Raw genomic sequence first — 22,594 nt, forward strand, 5'->3', positions numbered from 1 at the left:
CTAAACGACCGATCATTGGAACTCTGTCTCATCACATTTTTTTCGTTTGAGCAAACATTCTTCTTGACCGTTAAAATTCTCATACCCAACATCTTTTTTCGTCTCTTTTCACATAAACGTGTACACTTTAAGTTAGAATGCTTTCTGAAATTAAAAGGAAAAAAAACCGTACGCCGATTCCGTTGAACGGTTGCTACAACGGCTACGTATTTTTCCTATATCGTCTGCTAAAAAGGTAATCTTTTCCACAATCCGATTCTCGAAGTAAACGGGTAATTCTAGACTCTAGAGAGCTGGTTGCCTTTTTCAACAGAAAACGCTATTTCCACTTTCGTTTTAACTCGGTTCATTGCACTTTCTCTATCCACTTTCTCCGTTTAAGTGGATCCTCCCCCTATTTCAAAAACGTGCAGTGACACGCCATTTTTTTTTATTGCACTCTCTCCTCCCCTCCTCGCAGAAAAAGAATGTACTAAACAGAGCAAGCCTAACAGAAGGTAAACAACAACAAAATTGGCTTTTAGAAAATTAACCCTATTCACTCACGTGGAAATTCTTGCAAAATATTTATCATTTATATCTACCCAAGGGAAATAATTAATACAAATGTAAGTAGTCCCGTTATTTATTATTGGCGACTGCTGTATGATTGCTCGATTTGTTCTCGTACTCTTACTTCCCTGTCTTGCTAGTTCCATTTGGGTTCGCTAAGAATTGATTGTTTGTTTTCTAGGCGTTTCCAATGCCCTACGGCTCGATAACTCTTCATCCTGTTTGCTAGCAAGTAAGTCTGGTTAAAAAAAAAAATTAAAAAGCAATACAACTTCCGTACATTCGGAACTTGACTGTCGAAGTCGTGTAGTTGTTCCGCGTGAGAAGGGCTCAGCGACGCTAGTGGTTAGACCACAAGAATGTCATCGTCATTTATTTTGCGTGTCTCATTATTTGGTTCATCCGACTGCCTAGCGGAGGTATATTGAGCACGATACGTGAGAAAAAAACCAAAATTGCTATTCATCGTATTGCATAATACAACTTCATACTCCAGCAAATTCTCTCTATATTCAATCTATTGACTATGCCTCACTAAAGAAAGAGTCAAGTACTATCCCATTCGGATATGGCTAATAAAAATCCACCCACCTTCTACTTTTCATGTAACGCTTTCTTTTCCCGAAAGAAAACCCCCTCGCCGTGGTTGAGCGAATATACTAGTTGTTATTACTTACAAAAGATTTTCTTTCCCAGCTTTTGTTTTTTAAACAACATAAAAGCCAAGCGTAGAAACTAGGGAAATTTCGAACGACAACCAGCAGCATTTATGCTTGTCGAAATTATTAACCTATTGCTAATGGGCTGTGGGAAGTTGTCACGCAGGTCACGTTAATTTCTAAGCTGTTTCTTTTGTTGGTTTATCTTTGGGACAACGTGCTGTGTTTGAGGAAACCATAGTGTAACGATTTCGTCCTCTGTAGCACTCTGTAGTGTGATCTAATTAATCTAAAGGAACCTCCCTCCCTGCTATCGATTGATACGCAATCGACATTTCAGCAGACGACTCTTTAGCTGTCAAAATTCTGACCGCGAGAAACTTAACAGATTTCACATTAAAGCTAATTAGCGGTTAGTTTTTCGTCATTATGACAGAATTCGATGTAGAAGTAGTTTTTGAGGTCGCATTAAAGGCAGTGAAAGATGCAGGAGAGGTACATTTCATTATTCAATTTTTAATTCTTTGAGATGAAACTGAATTATGCTTACAAACTTTGTTATTATCAATAGATTATCAAAGAAGCTTTTTATAAGAAGAAATCTGTGCTCACCAAATCGTGTGATGTCGATCTCGTGACAGAAACTGATCAGGCGGTAGAGAAAATGTTGATTGGCAGGATTAAAGAAAACTTTCCTAGTCACATGTAATTGTTACATTGTTTATTGTGGTAGTCTTAATACAAATCACTACATTCCATTCTGTGGTTTATAGGTTTATAGGAGAAGAATCTGTGGCAGTTGGAGAAAAGTGTGACCTTACAAATGACCCCACCTGGATTGTCGACCCAGTTGATGGGACAATGAACTTTGTGCACTCCTTCCCTCATTCATGCATTGCACTTGCGGTCTTGTATCATAAAGATGTCCACATTGGCATTATCTACAACCCAATTCTAGAGCAAATGTACACAGCCAAGTGTAATCAGGGAGCATTTCTCAATGATAAGCCAATTCGAGTCTCTGAGGAAACAGGTATTTTAAGAAAAGGGAAATAATTTAAGGTTTATTTTAAGTATATACAGTATTTATTTTTTTCCAAGACTTGAGCAAATCGTTAGTTATTGCCGAATTCGGCACAAACCGTGATACCCAAAAAATGGAAAGCGTCCTTAAAAACGTCTCAGCGCTTATGAACAAAGTTCATGGGTAAGTACAAATTACCGTTTGTTAATAGGGTGAACTTCTGGTAGCTCGGTTGTCACCAGCGCAGGAGAATTTAGTTGGAAAACAAAACTCCCAAGAAACAGAAGTTCGACTATTTTTAGCCTTTGTGTTTCAATAATGAGTTCTGTTTCAGGCCCTCGTCGATTTGAGTATCAAATTGTACGTGTTAACACACACGACAACCCTCTCTATCTATCTTTTATGTGCCACATGCTTACGTCGAGAAAATAAAATAAATTCTCTCGATTCTGATTGACAGATTACGCGCTATGGGAAGCGCTGCATTGAATATGGCCTCAGTCGCAGCTGGCGGGGCGGATAGCTACTTTGAATTCGGGATTCATGTTTGGGACATAGGTAATGTTTTTAAATCATAAAAATTTGACTGCAGACGTTAGTCTACTACCTATTATGCAATTTTATTTAAAACAGCCGCCGGAGCGCTCATTATAAAGGAGGCAGGAGGTGTCTGTCTCGACACTGAAGGTACTGAAATCTCAAATAGAACATAAAATTTTACATCGTTTCATCACATCACGAAAAATTTTCTTTACATTAAGGAGGACCATTGGATTTGATGTCACGGAGAATGATATGTGCCTCGTCAGAAAAACTGGCTCTACAAATCATTCCCCTACTTGACCAATTGAAATTAGAAAGAGACTAAAACATAGCTGAGTTGTAGAATTTGAATTCTACTTCACATAAAACCAAAGTCTTAATTTAACTGTTAATTTAAGGAATTCGAAAGAATAACGAAAGAAACTTCAATAAAATAATTTAAAATTGTTTAAGTTTATTCATTGTGCTAGGTGTTTGATCACACTCACACACAAGAAATAACCTCTAGTTGGTTGAAATCATGATTAGCTTTCTAATTATTTTTCTACAAACTAGATTCATAGAGGCTATTTTTTTTTCCCAACCTGCTGAACCTTCTACATCTACTACAGGTAAAATGTAATATGTTGTCAAACCCCATCTGCAGCAGATAAGTGGAAAAGGATCTGATCGGTTTCTCCCAACATGAATCACTTGTTTACACTGTGGCATGCTTGCAGCTGCAAGTTAGTACTTCTTCCTCAAGCGTTCGGTTGCCATCTAAACAAAATTCCTTTTGGGAAATAACACAGAGCCCCCGACCCGACGTAACATTTTTTATTGTTAGGGTTGCGTAATGAAAAAAAGCCAATTATTTCATATAAAAATATTTTCCCAGCTTCTGTTTGCACCTAACGAACGTAATCTTCTACAGTGGCGTGACGTTTCGCCCAAGTTTGTTTCTTTTTTTAACGTTTATTCCGATTAATAAGACCCTTTCTGAGATAAAGTTATATTGAATTATATGCCATTGGTTGCTGCTGCGTGCTGCCTGCAGATGTGAGTTTAAAATGTGCTGTATATTTACTTGGCAACCCAGTTTGAGTCTAAACAATGAGCCTCTGCTCGCCTGTCACATCTCAGTCTGGATGTCTAGCGAAATAAAATAAACGAACAAATCTTTTAAAGAAAGAATGAACATCAGTTACAGCTCGTCTTTAAAAAATGGATTGATTTACGCAGGTTTTAATCAAGATCAAGGTATTTATTTTGATACAAGTTTACTTGTCTACGCGTTAACCCCGTGATTTCATGGTCTGTTTAGGATGTTTTGCTTGCGGAACCGAAACCGGGTTCCGAATATACAATTGCGATCCTTTAAGGGAGAAGGAGAGACAACACTTTGTTGATGGTATTTTAAAACAAATCTTTGTTTCCTTGTTTTTGGCATAATTCAAGAGTTTCCATTTTTAGGTGGAGTGGCACATGTTGAGATGCTTTTCAGATGCAATTATTTAGCCCTGGTAGGGGGTGGCAACCAACCAAAATATCCCCCTAACAAAGGTAACATTGGTTTCAAACTCATTTTTTATATTACATTAGATTTGGTATTTCTTATTTTTTGTGCCCTGCAGTACTTATTTGGGATGACCTTCAAAAACGACCAGTAATAGAAATTGAACAATCCAGTCCAATCAAATCAGTTCGTTTGAGGAGGGACAGGATTGTTGTGGTTCTTGACACAATGGTGAAGGTTTGTACTATTATACTTCAAAACTCAGCATCTGACTACAAATAAAATTATCATAGGTCTACACCTTCACTCTCGTCCCACAACAACTACATGTATTTGAAACTTGTATGAATTCTTGTGGCTTGTGTACTCTCTGTCCCAGCAGTACCAATTCATTATTAGCCCTTCCAGGTAACTATTACCATAAATTACTAATGCCTCATTTGAAACAACGTTTTTCTGGCTGATCATGTTTGCAGGGCGTAAGCCTGGTCAAGTGCAACTCATAGACTTGGCACGTACAGAGAAGGCTCCTGTTGAGATTGCGGCCCATCAGGCTGCCCTCTCCTGCCTTGCGCTTAACTCTCAAGGCACACGGTTAGCAACAGCATCTGAAAAGGTAATATTTTCTTGCTAACTGGACTGTACAATGAATAAAAGACTTCATGTGGTACTCTTCTCGGTGTTCAAGGGCACGCTAATTAGGATATTCGACACATCATCAGGCAATCTGATAAGCGAACTAAGACGAGGTGCTCAACCAGCTACAATATATTGGTAAAAATTCGCTAGCGTCGTCATCATAGGTCAAAATCTGATCTGACAGAATTCCTTTTTGGAAAACAGTTTGAATTTCAACTCTGATTCGTCACTGCTTTGCGCGGCGAGCGACCATGGCACAGTCCATATTTTCGCGGTGGAGGATTCCAAAAAGAATCGACATTCTTCGTAAGTTTGCATTCATTGATCCCAAATTAAAAATGGGTAAACCTTGAATAAGCATCCAATCAATAATCAACATAAAACGTTATTCAAACCAACTATAAAATTCCCTGCACTTGTTTGTTTTACAGATTGTCAGTGAGCTTTCTTCCCAAGTACTTTTCGTCACAGTGGTCCTTCACGAAATTTGACATTCCAGGTAGTCATCAGTGTATCTGTGCCTTTGGAGCGGAACCCAACTCAGTGATAGGTATATCAAGTTCAACATGTCTTCTAGTATTGTTATTCATTTTTAACATTCTTTTTAAAAAAAAAAAAATACGTACCTATCAGCTATTTGTGCTGATGGATCGTACTATCGTTTCGTTTTCAACTCAAAGGGCGAATGCACCCGTGACAAGTACGCCCAGTTCTTGGAAACGGACGCCAGTGATTGAAAATGTAGCTAAAAAGCAGCCTCGAATTTGTTTCCAGCATTCGATTCCTTTTGTGTACAGTACGCTATTTGACGCTTGGATGATGTATTCAACTTGTATAAGAGATGCTAGATGAAAACCAAACAATATCGTCGGTTAGGTCTACAAAACATTTCATCATATATCATTATCTCGAGGGAGATACACACACCGCATTGTTAAAACATTTCAGCATGAAGCCAGCTCTCTCTCTCTCTACCGAATGCCATGCATCTCCAGGAGAGTTATTGTATCGTGGTGGGGAGGAAAAAAATCAAGAAAAACATAAAAGTGCGGGTATATAGTAAGAACAAACTTTTTTTTCCTTTTTATATACGGTTTTTGTTTATTCATATTGGACGGTTTCACATTCGTTTGTTGCCCTTAATTCTAGTTCCCATTTTGCTCCCGTTATGTTCCTTGTAGCTCGATTCGAAAAATCAATAATAATTAAATAAAATACACGAAAAATATATTTCAGTACTTGCTATTTCTGACCGCGTTGCCACACAAATTGAAAACGTCGGACCTTCTCCAGCTGTTGTCACCTCTTTTTTTTTTTTTTTTTTCTTCTTTATTGAATCTGCAGGTGGCAAAGGCCACCCACAGCGAAGATTGCGATCGGCTTTTAGTGCACACAATTTCGATGTACTAAAAGACATGAAAAAAAAAAGTGGGATCAACATGACCCCAACCTGATTGCATTTTTGTTTTCATATATATCTCTTCCTTTCATCTCGTTTTCCATCTCGATCCGTCCTCTATCAGCAAATACATGAAAGCGAACGAAACCAGACTTTCCCTATTGGCTGATAGCCTCTACGTCCATCTGATACACTTTTGTTTTTTCTTAGTTTCTTCTCATTTTCCCTAACAAATTGGAAGGGAACCTCGCAGAAAAGGACGTGGGAGTGAGAGTGCAGCAATTCTTGTAACAAAAAAACATCCAAGAAACGAAAAACAATATTAATCAACTAAACTATTCTTGCGAGCAAATGACCCTCCTTCCATATTGACAGGACACGCGCCGTATGGATGACATACCGTCGTCCCATTGACCTACTTGTTCCTAACAAAATACATGAGGGATATGTGTTTTTTAAGAGGAGATGGTGATCGATAACACCAAAATACGGGTGTGTGTGCGTGTGTGTATTGCTCGTTTTTAATAACTGAGATACAGTACGGTCAGTAAGTTTCTATCGCTTAAACCTGACAAAATATGAAACATGATATGACTTTGGCTTTGACCTCTTTCTCTAAAAGATACAGCAATTTATAACGTGAAATAAATGGACTTGACCCAAAGACCATTAAAACGATCAAAGCATCTCCGTTAGTCACTAGAGAATTTGCCATATTGCAGTATATGGTAATAAACAAAAAAGACTCGATAAAGTGCCTCGTATAATGAACTAAATAACCATCTTCTTTTGCCCGACGTGAATGCGCAGTAGATAGCGTGTAACTTGACGAGCAAGCGAAGCGACGGAAGGGTGAAAACGGATCTACGCAAAAACCTTGGTTGCTCTTGGCATCCGTACGTAATTGGACAGTCACATCCGCCAACTTGATCGTACTCGATCGTACTGCAGAAGTTAGCCTTTCAAATATATGTACGAAAGATACCAAACTATTAAAAAAAAAACACAACTCCCAACTGCGTTTGGGAGAATCAAGGGTCTTAATTACTTGCACAAATCAACTATGAATTAATGGTCATAATATATAGACTTAGTTTAGTACTCGACCACCAAGTTCCAGTCTACTGAATTATAGATAGCGATGTTGATAGACTTCTATTGCATCTCGATTGAATGACGGTATTAAAAAAACACACTATGGGATCTGCCGTGTCTTTACCATCCGTCTCTCAGTTCCCTGATTGGTTTCTATAGACGTAGGAGCCAACTGGCCTATTGCATGTGATGTGAATAAGAAGAAGATAACATTATAGAGGAACGCAACTTGTGTATTTACCCTCTTTCAGTGTAGAGATAGAAAGCGACTGCTGCCTTTTCCCAGCTATTCATCACTGTTAGTCATTGAGTGATGTCGTTGGTAGGGGGCAATATATATACAATTTGGGTGGAGCAACTTTTAACCTGATGATATATTCTAAAGGTTTTTTATTTAGGGGAAGGACATTGATTAAGAATTTTTGTTTGGTAAATCGCTGGCGGCTAGAAATGTTAAGCAACCTTTTTTATTTTCTCTATATACTATGGAAATTGGCGTTTGCTCTCTGTGCGGCGGTCTGATCTTTTAAATTGATAACGCACATAGTGTGTATAGACATCACATGCACGCTCACGGTACGTTCCGGCACTTTCAATTATTGGCGGACAAATATACAGGAAAAACGGGCATGACAAAACTCAGACATGTAGAAATGAATGATTTACTTTGTCGAGATCAATGTAAATACGAGGCCTTTGTTTTTTTACAGTTGTTTACTTTGTGCATTTTTATTAAACGTTGCTGTGCATCCCTGTCTTTAATGCATGTGTATATGCTATCCTGTTTTTGCACACACACACACAAAAACAGTTAAAGTCGTCGTGTAAAAATGAAACATGTAGTATCCAGATGTAAACGTTCCGGTTGCCATGACGAAATAGACAAACTATTTATGCTCGTACTTTAGACAAAGAAAGAAAGTGGCCTGAAATGTATTCGACGCTCAGGTCGGTTGTGCTGTATACTATTTATATAGAATTTATAGAAGCTTCTGATTAAATTATAGAGAGCCGTTCAAGTTGAGCATCCAACACTTTGTTGAGAGTGTCTTATAGCAGGAAAAAAAAACGCACGCACGTAATAGCGTCTACTTTCAACTGATTGTACCGATAGAAACTATAAACGAATAAAAGAAGAAGAAGAAAAAAGGGAGAGAGAGACGAAATGCATGTAGAGGTCGTTGTACTCTGCCTGGAAAACTCAACGACCCTCACCGTCATCCATCACGCTGGCAGACGCGGACATGACCCTCCTCTTTCCCATACTTTCTCCATCCCTTTTCTTCATTACCACCCTGGATAGTTACGCACTTGTGCGTGTGTGTGTATAGAACTGCTTGTTCTACATCGGATGTCTAAACGACAAGCGGCCTGATGCTAACGACCTAAATCTATTTATTTATAGAAAGAAACAATAGACATTGTTACGTCACCACGCAGACGTTGCTGAAGGAGATATTCTCTTAGGAAGGTCAATCATTTGGAAATTTCCACTCAACCGTGTCAGAATCATCCGACAATCGCGTCAAATATGGAGAAAAAGCTTCTGAATATTTAATTTATATTCGCCATTTTCCAGTTCAATGAAAATGATGTAGCGAATTACTATATATCCGTTTGTCATTGAAAATGGGACTCGTTTAAACTGAGGCAAAGCCCTGAAATACGCTCCGTTAAGCGTTTTAGAATATTAGAAGACGATATTTCGCTATTTTGTTTATTGTTTATTGATGTATTAAAGTTTTCTATATAAGAAATAAAAAAAAATCAAGAAAGATGAAATGTTTTTCTTTTATTTGCCTATGATGTGCAGCGGTTCGGATAAAGGCGACAAAACTCTTGTTTTTCTCGTATAAAAGACGTAACGTTAAAAAATAGAACAAAAAAAGGCATCACAAGTTTTATACAAAAACTTACCGTATTTCTTTAAATGTGAAACTTTTGGGTTGTTTGCCATCTGCCTTGTTTTTTCTGCCTTTCTTACCTTTAACCAAAACAGGGTCTTGATTGTTTCCTTTTATTTTTCTTGCCTTGTAATGGAACTTGTTTGCCACACGTTTGCCGCAATTTCCTCGATGAGCAATAAGGGAAAAAGGAGCGTCGACTGCAACCGAAAACTTGTTTTTCTTTTGTTGTTGTTCGCATCCAATTCCCCAGCACGTCGTTTATCCAACGCCTATGTGTGTGTTTATAACGCAAGTCTATCGTCAACATGTTGACCAAGCAAACACTTCCTTTTTAAGATCTCACATAAACTTAAATTAATCAGGTTCACTCCCTGCGTCTATATAGCTCCATTGATTTTCTTTGGCTCTTTCTTTATTTTTTTTAATTGGTCCCCTTCTTTTGTTTCTCCGATATACAATATCGACTGTTTTTTCTGTCGACTTATTTCCGCACACTGAATTGATGAAAATGTATAAGGTTTCCGGTCATGCGGTTTATACCACTCGGTAATTATTCGTTCACGAAATATAACCTCCATCGAAACCCAAAAGAGAGTTTTCTTTCCATATTATAAACGGATTTATTAACTCTGGTTATATATATACCGTATATATCATATTCGTTTGGTGGAAGAGGAGGAAACTATACCGACAAAGTGCTCAAGGGCACAATTGCAAAGTGATTACTATACATTGATTAAAGGTTGTTTTGTGTGTGTGTGTGTGTGGCTCTATTAGGTAGCGGTAGCAAAACTTGCTACCGTGCCAACAACAGCCTATGGTGTTCTTTTGTCACGTCATTCTTTTTTTGGTTGGCTGTGTTATTGTTTTAATCTCGTTTTATCATCGATATTACATTATTCTGCTTTTCTTTCTGTATCTGACCGCATTTAAATTAACGTCATTTCCCACGAGCGCTGCAACAACTACAAGAAATCGAACAAGATTGAAAAAAAAAATGAATTTCTGCACATCGTTTGTTTGTTCATATACAACGCATGTGAACGATATTTTCGAAAACGCAATTAAAAGCATTCGGCATCGCATTCTATCACGCTCTGCATTTCTATGCAAACAAAAGATCAGAAGAAAACGACAACGTGCCAAAAGCTGAAACAGATTGTCTATACAGAACAGCCATCCGATATGGGATGGGCATTTTAACTTTCGTCTCTCGTCTCCGTGAATGAAACTTTTTAAAGGGCAACTGCCTTCAAGTTTGATGATCATGTTGCTTGTCGTACAACTGAACGACTTCTTCATTTTCTCTAGTATTGACTTTTAGGATCTTTTCTACATCGAGCTCTTCTTCGATGAATAGAGAACATCGTCTATGTGTATCTACTGTGAAGGTTGTTAATCAGCTTAGCATTTTCTATAGCGATCCCTTGTTACATGGGCAGCGGTGCCAAACGATGATGAACATCAATGTTCTATATATCGATTGACAAGAGTTTCTAGACATAAGATGAAAAGCAGGTCGAAACTTGGCGCACGGAAAGTTTTTTTTTTTTTGAGTTTCGGTCGATGCTCACCAGGTATACAGCGAACACGGTGAAGTTGTTCTGCGTCATTCAACTTTCATGATGAACTTGATTTATTTCCCGCTTCGACAAAGCCCTCCATCATTAACGCTTGAATAAATCCTGAAATGCGAAGTCTCTGTTCAGTTATAGACATCATTGAGGAATGAATGATAAGATGATGTCATCAGCTTGTTCTATTAAAAAATATATCGATAATAATGAATGGCTTTTTGCATCGAAGCCAGAATTAATTTGCAACATAGATATTCTTTTGAATTGGCTAAAGTTTGTGGACTTATGCCATGGATGCTATATGGACAAGTTGTTTATTCTGACCCGCCTCTCTTTTCCATCCGTGCGAGATCCAAAGAGTTGACTTCTTTATGAAGTTATTACATAAAAGATATGGCCATGGACTCCGTCATCCAGGCATATATCCTTGTCGGCAATTCAATTTCTGGTTAAAACGGATAACTATATGGATACACACAACGAAGCAAATCATTAAATAAACGTCAAAGTCAAAATAGAAAAGTTGTTTCATTTATTTTTTATCTATACCTGCCAAAAACATCTCTTTGCTGATTATCCAAGACACATCAGATGCCCAGGTGGCTTCTATTCCACACTTCCTCACTGAATATTTAATGATTCAGTTGTTATTGTCTCTTGCAGAAAAGTCCCCTCATTTCCCCCCCAAAAAATGTCTAACGATTTGCTTCTTCATCGATATCTTCAATGTTGGTTTTAACTATTTTCTTTTCGCTTTCCACCTTGTTGAACTCTGATGACTACAAATATGCAATACATCTCTCTAACCTTTACGCATCACATAAACCCAAGCTTTCTCAAAATGCTGTTGTCTATATATCGGTAAATACACGACATCTTGTCAAGCCCAGATACTGATGTTGGAAGTTTCTGCGAAGCTGATCAAAGGCAATCCTCTCCCCCCAAAAAAAGTTAAATGAAGGAAAAAAAAAAGTGTTTGGTAAAAGAATAACCACAGCAGCGTGTGATCGATAAGAGAAAAAAAATTGAAAATTGAGGTAGATAATATGCGTCATCGATTGTTAAAAGTATGCGATCAATAATTTTTTTTGCAGAGGCTGCGTGTGCGAAGATGTAATGTGATACAAACCTTTGATAATGATAACAATGGTATCGTCTTTCTTTTGTTGGAGGGCGTGAAAGAGGAGAGCTTGGGTGATATATATCCGATGCTGCAAATGCAACGTGACTATATATATTTCTCGAAATCAATAAAGAAGGTGCGAATTTTCGCCAAGTGAAGTATATAGATGTTTATATAGTCTAAGCCCAAAATGTGTACTTCTTTTTATGCTAAAAGGCGGAATTGATTTAGTGATCCGATTTTCGTGTTTCCGTATACCCAGCCACCGGATATATCGACTTCAATTTGTTTCACTTTGAAATGTGTCTGCACGACACATTTTTCTTTATATAAACGCGTATCTTTCCAGCATCTTGACACTATATACTACACGAACTTTGTATATAGACAATGACTTTATAATAAAAAATAAAAACAAAAGACTGACAAGGGATTGATGCGCTGTCAGTCTATATTCTATAGTGTCTCTAATTATTAGTAGCGATTTAATCAGCTGTATACAGCAGTATAGATTGGAGGGAGTTCTTCACGGTAGAGTCACGCCCTGAGCTATTAATCTCCATATACGGAGCTTTTAACAATAAATACATCGAACAATTTCTATATATAGAAGCTATTTATGAGATGAATCAGCCAAGAGCAAAGATTTGTGTTTGCTACGTGCATATACGTTATACGTATGGTCTCGTAAGAACAAAGAATTCAATTCCATTGCTCCCCTGAAAAACCTCTTTTCTTTCTTTTTTTGGCAGAAGAATCCGTACAGAGAAAGGAATAAAAATCACATGGAAGGATCTATAAATGTCAGTGATATGGGTATGTCATTATTCTAATACAATGTCTATATATAGCCTATACATAGGATCCTTTATATATTCACCCATACCATCATATAAAGCCTGAGCATATAGGTATTGCAATAATTTTTTTTTTTGCTGGCTTTCTATATAAGAGAAATTATGTGCGTGTATCGATAACTTGGCCGGTTTCCCCCTTGTTAGCCGATTTTTGATTTCGTTCAGACCTTTTGCCAACATACATTTCTATATTTTACAAGCAGCCGTATATCAGCATAATCTTTTCCAGGTTATGTAAACGTAATAAAATTTTATCTTAAATATATACATACGTAATAGACTGCACGCTCGTTAATCAGGATCATCTTTGGTTCACCTTTATGATGGTTCACCTTTATGAATTCATAAATAAAAAGGTCATGTCTCGGTTTATGAAGGACTTTGGGTAAAACTTGGAAATCCTTGTGCGACGTTAGGTTATACTATACTTCAGGCAACGGGTTTACCATCGTGATGATAATCTCAGCGTCTGCACAAAAAAGGTCATTTTAAGATGATTATTCAATTATGTGCGTATATATGCCGCTGTACGGCGGGTCTTAAATGTACAGTTGCAATGAACTTCCTTTATACGTTCTATACATCGGTGGGGGAAAAAACAATTGAAAACGACACATAAAAGTCTGTGTCGTCATGCCAAGTGCACGTCCAACATTGACCAGGTTTTTCCCGCTATGTCATCACTTAGCATATTTTGTTTTTGTTTACGAGACAATGGCAATTTGAATAAGATGGGTAGGAAAACGGAAACTGTGCAAATTTGAAAATGCAAAAAGATTGACACGTGGTGAATCATTTTGTAAATTGGAGGAAGAGTGACGAAATGCGCGTTGGAAAAAGAAATGCAAGTTTCGAAAAATATGCTAATTATTTATCTTTTTTGTGGTTTTAGTTTTCTTACCAGAGTCGAACTGATACCAGTCCCTTCCCCCTCTCGTTCCCAAGTGCAGCGCAACGACAGACACTCAGAGAGAGCGGCGCAGCCTGCCTTCCTATATATCTGCACCGTGTGGCATGTGAAGGCAGAACGGGATCGTAACGTCAGTCAGTTGTCACGCAGCCAGTGAACGTGAAACAAGTCAACAGTGTGAAATATTTGATCAGTGATTTCAGCATTTCTTTGGTATTCAATTCGGTGGTTTGGGGTCATTTTTGAAAACGTCGTACATAGAACAAGTGGTTTTTGACGTATTAGACTCTGTTTTACGTAGGGGTTAGCTATTTGAATCTGGACTACACTGGGCGAATTGCTCTCTGGTTTGGCAATCACTTTATCACACTTTCGCTGTAGGTGCAATCAGTAACGGCATCCCCCTGTCTAGTCGCACATGTACACCAGATGTCAAATTATCTTCCGCGTTTTTGAATTCACCCTCTTTTTTCAAAAAAGGTAAGCGTGTCTCTCTCTTTTTTCGTTTGCACGTGTCGTTATTTATTGTTATAATCGTGCAATATATTAAGTTGGGATGAGAATTTTTTGTTTTCGCATTGTTTGCTGATTCATTTCCATAGTTTCTACCGACGGTGTGTATATAGCTAAGTCTGTATATGTATCTCATCACATTTATATTTAGACTATATATACACACAGTGTATATGCAAATGGGGTGTGATCAATTCAATGACACCATTCAATTTCTTTTTACGAATTATTGATTATATTATGACGTTGATTCAATCTCAAAAGCTCGCGCTCGATCCTGTCACTATGCGAACACTTTTTTTTCTTTTGCCCGTGAAAGTGAGTCGTATAAAAAGAACGGAATTTAGGAGAACGGAATGGCACACAAAAAGGGGGATTTCAGTATATTCGATAACATCTGCATTAATATATGGCCCAGAGAGAAATGAGAAAGTGTCCAAAAAGAATCTTTTTTTTTTTTTTAGCTATCGGTGATGCATCACTTTGACGCTATACATCTTGAACTCTTCCTTTATGTATAATATATGGTGCGTTTGAATCGAATTTATATAACTCTGCACCTGAGTTTCACACTCAAACAAAAGATAGTGTTGCATAAAGAGATTTACTATTTGTTTTTTTTTATGGGCTCTTTGATGCTACTAGAGGCGCATCTGGCGCTTTTTTTTTGCGTTCAGTTTTCAACGTCAAATGGCGTTGCTTTTGAAATTTTCTGGAACTTTTTTTTTTTTTTATGCACGCGCTTTATGATCTCGCCATTTTTTTTTTGGTTTTGAAGGTGAAAATGATGACGATAGGAAAAAGTAGGAAAGCAAAGTTTGTTTGGTTCAACGAAACTCTATTTAGTTGATTGCTTTTGCCACGGGGAACATAGTTTTAAAAGGCTCAACAAAGGAAACCTCCACGTTGATTTGAAAACGAAAAGTGATGACTTTGCTTGCCTCAAGAGAAATCTATTATTATACGAGCGTTTCATTTTCTTGCTTGATTTGCCATATCCACATAACGGATGGCCATTGAACTGTCGATTTCCTTTTGCAGCAATTTTGCAAATGAGTTTTCCTTTTTGTACCTGAAATTGCGCTCTTCCTCTCCGTTTAATAGCGGCAATAAAACTGATTGACCTAAATTGTAGCGAATAAACACAACGTAAACATGTGTACCATAAGAATAACGATAAGCACTGCCGAGCCTTGTAGGCAAGTCCCCAATGCAATAACCACAAAAGGCACTCGAGTTATATTACGACAGCTCTTCTATACTGTATATGTAGTCTATTGTTGCTTTAACCATAGACAACTGACTGTGTATTTCTTGTCTATTATTGTTCACACAAATCTAGTAGAATTTATTACGAAACTGATGTGATGTTCACAGGTGAACCACTTGAAATGTATTGCAAATCTTGTGGCATTTAAATGCCCTTCGAAAAATCTCATTTGAATACGAGAAAAGGTGAAAAATGATGCGGTTGAATGCACGAAATGTAATGAACTCGGCCGACATGTTACCAATTATTTCTGCTTCTTTTTTGTGTGAACGAAAACAAAAGAACGTCATCGTTTTTTCTTTTCTGAAAATTCGATATCTGATGATGCGAGAGAAATCCAATGCCATACGTGCAGAAATGGCCAACGCTGGAACGTTTGTTTTCGTTAAAGGCTATACACCTTATAAGCCTCGTCTAAAGTCTACACATAAAAGATGTGTTTTATTTTTAAATTAAAGGTTAACGCACGAACCACGTCGTAAATGTCCCCCCCCCTCGTTTTTCCCATATGCGTTACTTGTAAGAAAACTTTTTATTCTTATTAAATCAAATAGTTTATGAGTCCATTCAACTGTCACGAAACACGAAACTCGTTGTGACAATAGAAATGAGGAAAAATATAAAAGAAAATGTAATTAAATGCTTCTCCGGTGCAACGCGTTCCGTATACATATTTCCTTATTGACTTGTATGTATCAGCTGTTTTTTTTTCCTTCTTTGTTTAACAATCCTAATAGACATAGTTCTTTTGTTTCATTTATTATGCCGCATTAGTTCTTCAAAATACGTTCCATAAGCTTTGACTGCATTAAGAAATACGACATCTTTCTCTAAAAAATTCAACAAATCCCGTAATACGGAAGAAGTTGGAATCTATTATGGTTTCTCTTATTCATTTATATCGTAGATTGTTGATTAATGTACATCTATATAAAATAGTAATCAATTATCGTGTCGACATCTTCCCCAAACATTGATATGTACTTTAATACTCCACTTTTATAGGCTATACACTAGACTATATAACACGAATAAATCGATACATTTTCTTTTTTATTTTTACACTATTTGTTTAAATTTGACTTTTTCTCCAATTTACAGGGAACACGTTGCTAGGCAGCAAGTTTGATTTATTTTTGTGACGGTCCACGTGTATCCATTTTTGATAGAACTAGCAATATATTGATTTGGACCATAGCCTTCGGCACACCACATAGGAAATGAAGGGAGGACATTCACAGAGGCGTCGCTTCTCGCTTGTAAATTAAATTACATTTTATTTTCTTCCGCGTCTATATGCAAATTTTCTGACCCAATTTTGTATTGTTTTTTCGGATGAATCCAGCAAGCCCTGTGCGTCGTGCAATCTCCAACGAGCGAAGAGGAGCCACTGGGCAATAGCCATTGCCATCAAACGGTTGACGAAACGCCGTTGGAAGAATCTGCAGGTCGATGTGGAACACCGTCCGGTAGCCATCGGCAAAGCCGACGGCGTCGCCCACTTTCCACCGAGCCAGCCATTTCATCCGCCAGTAAATCATCCGCCGGAAAGAATCTTGTACCACCGGCTCCTTCGACTCCAGTCAAATCTCATTACAAGGTAAAAAAAAAATCAAAAACTTTTATAGACTATTAAATTCTTCAAGTGTTTTGGTGGAATATGTGTTTGTTAATTTCCAACATGTTTCGAATGCAACGAACGCTTCAAATCAGCCAAGCAGAGACGATTGAAATGGGCGGGAATTCGAAAAGTGCCGATGATTCTCGAGATTGCACAGATTTTCTAGAGTTTGATATGCGTGTCGTGATTTTCTAATAACTATAATGACTGCCGATTGAAAGATATTTCCATTTCAAGAAATGGTGGCTTCAAAATAGTTTTGATTTCTCGATGGTTTCGTTTGATGTGTGCTCATTAGACGATCAAACGATCAACATTTTCAATCTTGGATGAGATGTATAGCTCTGCCACAATCAAAGACGGTCGTGGATTTATTGTTTCGCGTGTTATTTTTCCCTATTTTGATATTATCTGTTAGAATTGGGAAAGATTGGCACGTGGGGACGCACTCCAGATGTGTAGATTCACGGCATTTGCATATGCAAACAGGATTGCAGCCGTGCCACGTGATTGTTCTTATCCCCTTGGTTATGTTAACACGCAGCATTCGTGATGTGGGTATCAAATCGTCCACAAAAAGTTACAATTTTTTTTAAATATTTCTTTTTTCTGAACGTGGTTTCGACAAGGTAAATACGTTTAAGCAAATGAGTGTCTATAGCCTACGCAAAGACCAAACTCTGGCCAACGAAAAGGAAGTTCTTATATTTGTGCATTATTGCTAACCAACGCGGTTCCACCCAAAAGTTCCATGATTTATGTAAATTGCAGTGAGGAAAAAAAAAAAAGGACCTTTGTTTTTCATTTTGAACCGTTGCTCGGTGAGTCTAATCAAAACAAATGATATGGCGTCGTGCCAACGACAGTCGACGATAGAACAGAATCCATCGAAAATTTATTTTCAATAATAGAAACTTTCACGGGCCACTGGGTATATACGAAAATCTGCATACAATCAATATATATAGTGGGTATATGTAATTGGATATTCAGAGGAAATGACTATGGATGTGTATTAAGTTATAGCTTCGCTGCTCTACACCCAAAACTGAAGAAAGGCAATCAAACTAGAGGCTGCATGTGTCCCTTAGAGACGAAGCCAATCTATGTTGTAGTTTGTGACGGTCGCCCAGCGATGGGCACAATATCAGAACGAGCCAATTTATTGCACAATTGGACCCTAGCCAATAACTACACGTACCCACAATCTCTGTAACGTTTACCCAAGAAAATGTGTGGATAATTTGTTGCTTATTATAGACCATCACGTGTCTCTATATATCCTCCCATTCGATGGACACGTCTCTATGATGACTTTCTTTTCCATCGTCAGAACTCTTTCTCTGATTCTAGTTCTGATTTTCTCTCTATTTAAATTAGAGCAATATCCGATCGATTATTGCAACTGTATGCACTTACGTAGAGTAACAGCGTCTATATAACAAACCCGAATATTTCAGGTCCAGCGGTGGGCAATAGCGACATCCGAAGTATATAGGCGGGTGTTGTACCGATAAAACTGCATCAGATCCATTAGAAAATGAACGCTGATGCGTGAGAAACGAAAAAACAAATGACGCGTGACAATTGCTGGAAGCTTTTTCACGTTTCGTACATAAAAAGCGGGTAGGGGGGTGGCAATCATTTGACAACGACAGAGAGAAAAGAAGTGGATGGGCATTATTGCGATGGGGAAAGTATAGAAGCCGTGGATGTGGTAGTGTTCAGTATATAAAAGAGATCGAATTCGACGATCCGTGAATGTAAACCGCGAGATGGCCGACAAATCCCGAAGTTTGGCACGTGTTTCATTATGCCGTGAGTCACTACAAATATCGTGAACTTTCCGTCCAGTGGGACCGTTTTTTATTGCTGTGTATAGACTATATGATATGGGTTCTTTAGTGTAGCGTGTCCTGCACATATTTTATACTACATAGCCTATAATTTTGATAAACACATTTCCATTCCTTTGTCGATATCAACAAATAATCGTCGACAATTCATCTTTCGTCGCCATTCTATGGCTCCTCTTGTATGTAGCTCTGCATTCGTTCACCGTGGAACATATGCGTTCAACTTTCTTCTATAATTGATATTTGATCAGTTGACTACAATGCGTTCCACAAGACTGTAATCGGCAGTCTCGACATGTCTGCACACGTATATAAACACGTGTACAATAGACGTGTCACATACAGACACGCTCTTGGCATTTCTCTACGATCTGCGTTTATAAGAACATTCGCATTGTTTAAATCTCTTGTGTAGACATAACAACTCGCCCTTTTTTATATTGACAAAAGGATTGAAATCGATGGTAGCTAAGAAAAAAAGTTTGTCAACATACTCGATAGAAAATCTAGGTCGATCGATATATCCTTCATCAATTGAATAACATCTCTATGATAAATCACTCAAATCCACATAGCCTCTAGTTATTCTCAAATTGAAGGACAGCAGGTAGTCGTGATGTTATATTTATTGTTATAGGCGGGTTGCGTATACAACGACGTCATACAAATTTATGGATTTGTTTCTTTTTATGCTCCTCTCCTGCATAGGTCGTGGTAATGGGTTCAGCAAGGGCGGGCAAGACTTCGTTAGTCGGCCAGTTCCTCTACGCAGCCTATAGTCCTCGCTACAGGCCCACCGTCGAAGATATGCACACTGTCGAGCTCGATTGTCAAGGTATATTGTCCCCCCTTGTTATTTATATAGATTGCTATGTATATTGGGTGCATGCTGCGTTTATATCAGAAAAGCTTCTATTCATGCCCCTTCGACCCGCACGATAATTTATTCCTAATCGTTATGGCTGTCTCTATTTTGTTGTTGTGTGGGGTTGTTTGACTCCACACAATTTGTTCGTCTATATACATGAAATATACACGCCTCTATGTGTGTGTTGTATAGACGTGTGTATTATATACATAAATCTTGTTTAAATAAAACAGGGCTAGATCTACGCTTGGACATTCTGGACACGGGCGGCAGTTATGTTTTCCCTGCTATGCGATCGTTGGCCATCAAATCGGCTGATGGTTTCGTCCTCGTCTGCGCATCCGACGATCCTTCGTCTCTAGAGGTATCGTTATTCTTCTCCTTTTATGCAAACAAGTCATTTGCCCAACTGTTCACTTGCGCTCGTACTAATATACCAGCCATTCACAAATGGGTGATTGAATGTCTCTGTCTGGTGCAGTGGTTCTATTGTAAAAAAAAAGAAAAAAAACTTTTCTTATTGTTTTTGGAATTGTACGAAACTAAGCATACAGTGCATGTGTAAGAGATATTGCTGTAACTACTAAATGAGAATCGATCCTGCTCTGCTCAAAGGAAGAGCTACGCTCCAATTGACGTTGGGCGGCAGCGCTCACTTATATAGCGTCCATCTTTTTTTTTTTTTTTAGAGAGATGCTATTGATTCTCCTCTCGGCTTGGTCGTAAAACACACGAAAAATAAAGAAGAGAACAGCTTAAGGTGCATACGTAGATCTCATCAAGGTTTCATCGAAATGTACGAACATCTCGCTGCTGGGGACAAAAAGCTTTTCTTCGTATTAGATGATGAAGGGATTTAGAACAGAGGAGGGGCTTTTTGTAGACATATGACCCAAAATTCTTACTTTATTTTTCTTGTATTCATTAAAAATACATAGTTGGACTACATGCTTCTCTAATGATGCAGTTCCTTTGCATCGTCTAATCCTACCCATCGTTTTGTCCGTAAGCTGGACGGAGTCTGTTGCCCTCCTTACATTTGTATGGCAACCTATGCGAAATATTAAAACAGAATGGCCAGGGAAAAGAAAATTCGAATTTTGTTTGTTCATTAGCTTTGTTAGACGAGTGTTTTTTTAATTTTGCCATTTTCATTGGTAGTATATATTTACCTTTTTAAATTATAGGAAGCGGAACATTGTCGATCTCAAATTTTGGAAGTCAAAGGCCCGGCTTGTCCGGTCGTCGTTGTGTTGAACAAAACGGATCTCATCCGCTCCGGTTCCGTCTCTTCCGAACCACCCACCGATGAGGAGAAGTATGAAAATCAAGCGATTGGCGGAGGTGGAAGTCGCGCCGGAAGCGACGGAGGGAATTTCCTGTGTCAAGAAATGGTCGAATCGCTCGTCACCTGCGATTGGGGCCATGGATTCGTTCCGGCTTCAGCCAAAAATAACATCAACGTCGTCCAGGTATCAAATATCCGCCTTTCAGTATTTAACACCAATTAGAATGAATGCATTTTTATTTTGCTAGGTATTTCAAGAATTATTTATTCAGGCCAAGTCGCGAATTGCGCTGAGCCCAGCCGTCCGCAAACGACGCCAATCGCTGCCCGCACGAACCCTCATCCCTCCGGGAACGAGCGGCAGCAACCCCCATCCCCAATTGGGTCACCATTTGTCGTTGCACGGATCGAACGTAGCCGCCGCAGCCGCTGCAGCCGCCGCCACTGCTGCCGCTACTTCCGCTGTCAATTCATCAGTCAGTTCATCACCTACTGGCACCAGCAGCTTTGCCAAACGTAATTCATGTACCGTTTCATAAAATCAACGATAACCAAATAGAAAAAAAAAAAAAGAAGGAAATGTTCCTTCCCTCAAGCTTTTAGACGTGTGAATTTATGGATCACGTGACACTTTTTTGTTCGCAATTTTTTATTTTGCCTTTATAAATTCGTTTGTTTTTTTGTAGCGTCCCGTACCTCTTGCAAGACACACTTACAGTGCGCTTTGTGCAACAACAAAAAAAAAAAAAGATATTTAACGAGACCCCTGATTTCATAGTCTGCACTTGGCAAGATAATTGTTTCGCTTTTTGACAGGATAATTTTGTTAAATTTATTGTTTTTTCTTTTATTTTTGAAAAATAATGTTATTACCGACGCGATTCTTTCTTTTTACCTACTTGCCGCTCCCCTCTGTCTTGCTAGTCACTATCACGTACTTGTACGATAATGATGTCGTTTCACAATTATAACCCGTGAAAAAAACAACAAAAAATAGAAACAAGAGTCTCGAATATTTAATGAGCAGAGAACGTTATATATCCAAGCTTTGAAGCTTAATACGTGCAATATGTTTGCAATGAGTCAAGAAAGATCCACAAGGTTGTGTGCGCATATATACATTTATATAACACGAATTCCATTGGCATGCTATTGTACTTTGTATGCAGTATATATATTGATGTATATTGATTGCGCATATCATTGGAAAAATATCTGTATACACCAAAATTTCGTTTCGGCGTATTTCTCACAATTCTTTACGACGTTCTTCAAGTATAGGCGTTGATTTTCTTTGGTGATTGATGGTTTGAAAAAAAAAAGGCAAGAAAGATCTGAAGAAAAGCTCCATCATACTTTTTGATTCGCTTTTCACGCCTTTATCTCAGAGGATGAAAG

At 38.2% G+C, this 22,594-nt stretch overlaps 3 protein-coding genes across 7 annotated transcripts; all 3 read left to right on the plus strand.

Annotated features, from left to right (window-relative positions):
* Positions 1-81: 81 nt before the first annotated feature.
* On the plus strand, positions 82-3,225 carry LOC116916754 (inositol monophosphatase 1). 4 transcript variants are annotated; one of them, XM_045170251.1, is made up of 8 exons: positions 82-608; positions 734-784; positions 1,783-1,916; positions 1,985-2,244; positions 2,313-2,418; positions 2,696-2,793; positions 2,869-2,922; positions 2,997-3,225. In XM_045170251.1, exons 3-8 carry the CDS (start codon positions 1,876-1,878, stop codon positions 3,101-3,103), a joined length of 666 nt encoding a protein of 221 aa, XP_045026186.1. In that variant the 5' UTR covers positions 82-608; positions 734-784; positions 1,783-1,875; the 3' UTR covers positions 3,104-3,225. The 4 variants fall into 4 exon arrangements, with proteins under 4 accessions (XP_045026186.1, XP_032777987.1, XP_032777986.1 ...); XM_032922096.2 differs by having other exon boundaries at positions 82-497; XM_032922095.2 differs by having other exon boundaries at positions 82-784.
* Positions 3,226-3,850: 625 nt separating this feature from the next.
* Positions 3,851-6,147, plus strand: LOC116916732 (WD repeat domain phosphoinositide-interacting protein 3). The gene is made up of 10 exons (XM_032922065.2): positions 3,851-4,017; positions 4,082-4,168; positions 4,231-4,320; positions 4,392-4,510; positions 4,567-4,681; positions 4,750-4,889; positions 4,962-5,047; positions 5,117-5,218; positions 5,344-5,462; positions 5,546-6,147. The coding sequence occupies exons 1-10, from the start codon at positions 3,951-3,953 to the stop codon at positions 5,647-5,649; spliced, it is 1,029 nt and encodes a 342-aa protein (XP_032777956.1). The 5' UTR covers positions 3,851-3,950; the 3' UTR covers positions 5,650-6,147.
* Positions 6,148-13,812: 7,665 nt separating this feature from the next.
* Positions 13,813-22,437, plus strand: LOC116916721 (ras-like protein). 2 transcript variants are annotated; one of them, XM_045169406.1, is made up of 8 exons: positions 13,813-13,993; positions 14,162-14,259; positions 16,663-16,822; positions 16,909-17,163; positions 19,749-19,875; positions 20,142-20,272; positions 21,096-21,380; positions 21,445-22,437. In XM_045169406.1, the coding sequence occupies exons 3-8, from the start codon at positions 16,784-16,786 to the stop codon at positions 21,733-21,735; spliced, it is 1,128 nt and encodes a 375-aa protein (XP_045025341.1). In that variant the 5' UTR covers positions 13,813-13,993; positions 14,162-14,259; positions 16,663-16,783; the 3' UTR covers positions 21,736-22,437. The 2 variants fall into 2 exon arrangements, with proteins under 2 accessions (XP_045025341.1, XP_045025340.1); XM_045169405.1 differs by having other exon boundaries at positions 13,813-14,260; positions 16,665-16,822.
* Positions 22,438-22,594: the final 157 nt, after the last annotated feature.

The sequence above is a fragment of the Daphnia magna genome, linkage group LG2 (genome assembly GCF_020631705.1).
Source record: "Daphnia magna isolate NIES linkage group LG2, ASM2063170v1.1, whole genome shotgun sequence".
Classification (NCBI taxonomy): domain Eukaryota; kingdom Metazoa; phylum Arthropoda; class Branchiopoda; order Diplostraca; family Daphniidae; genus Daphnia; species Daphnia magna.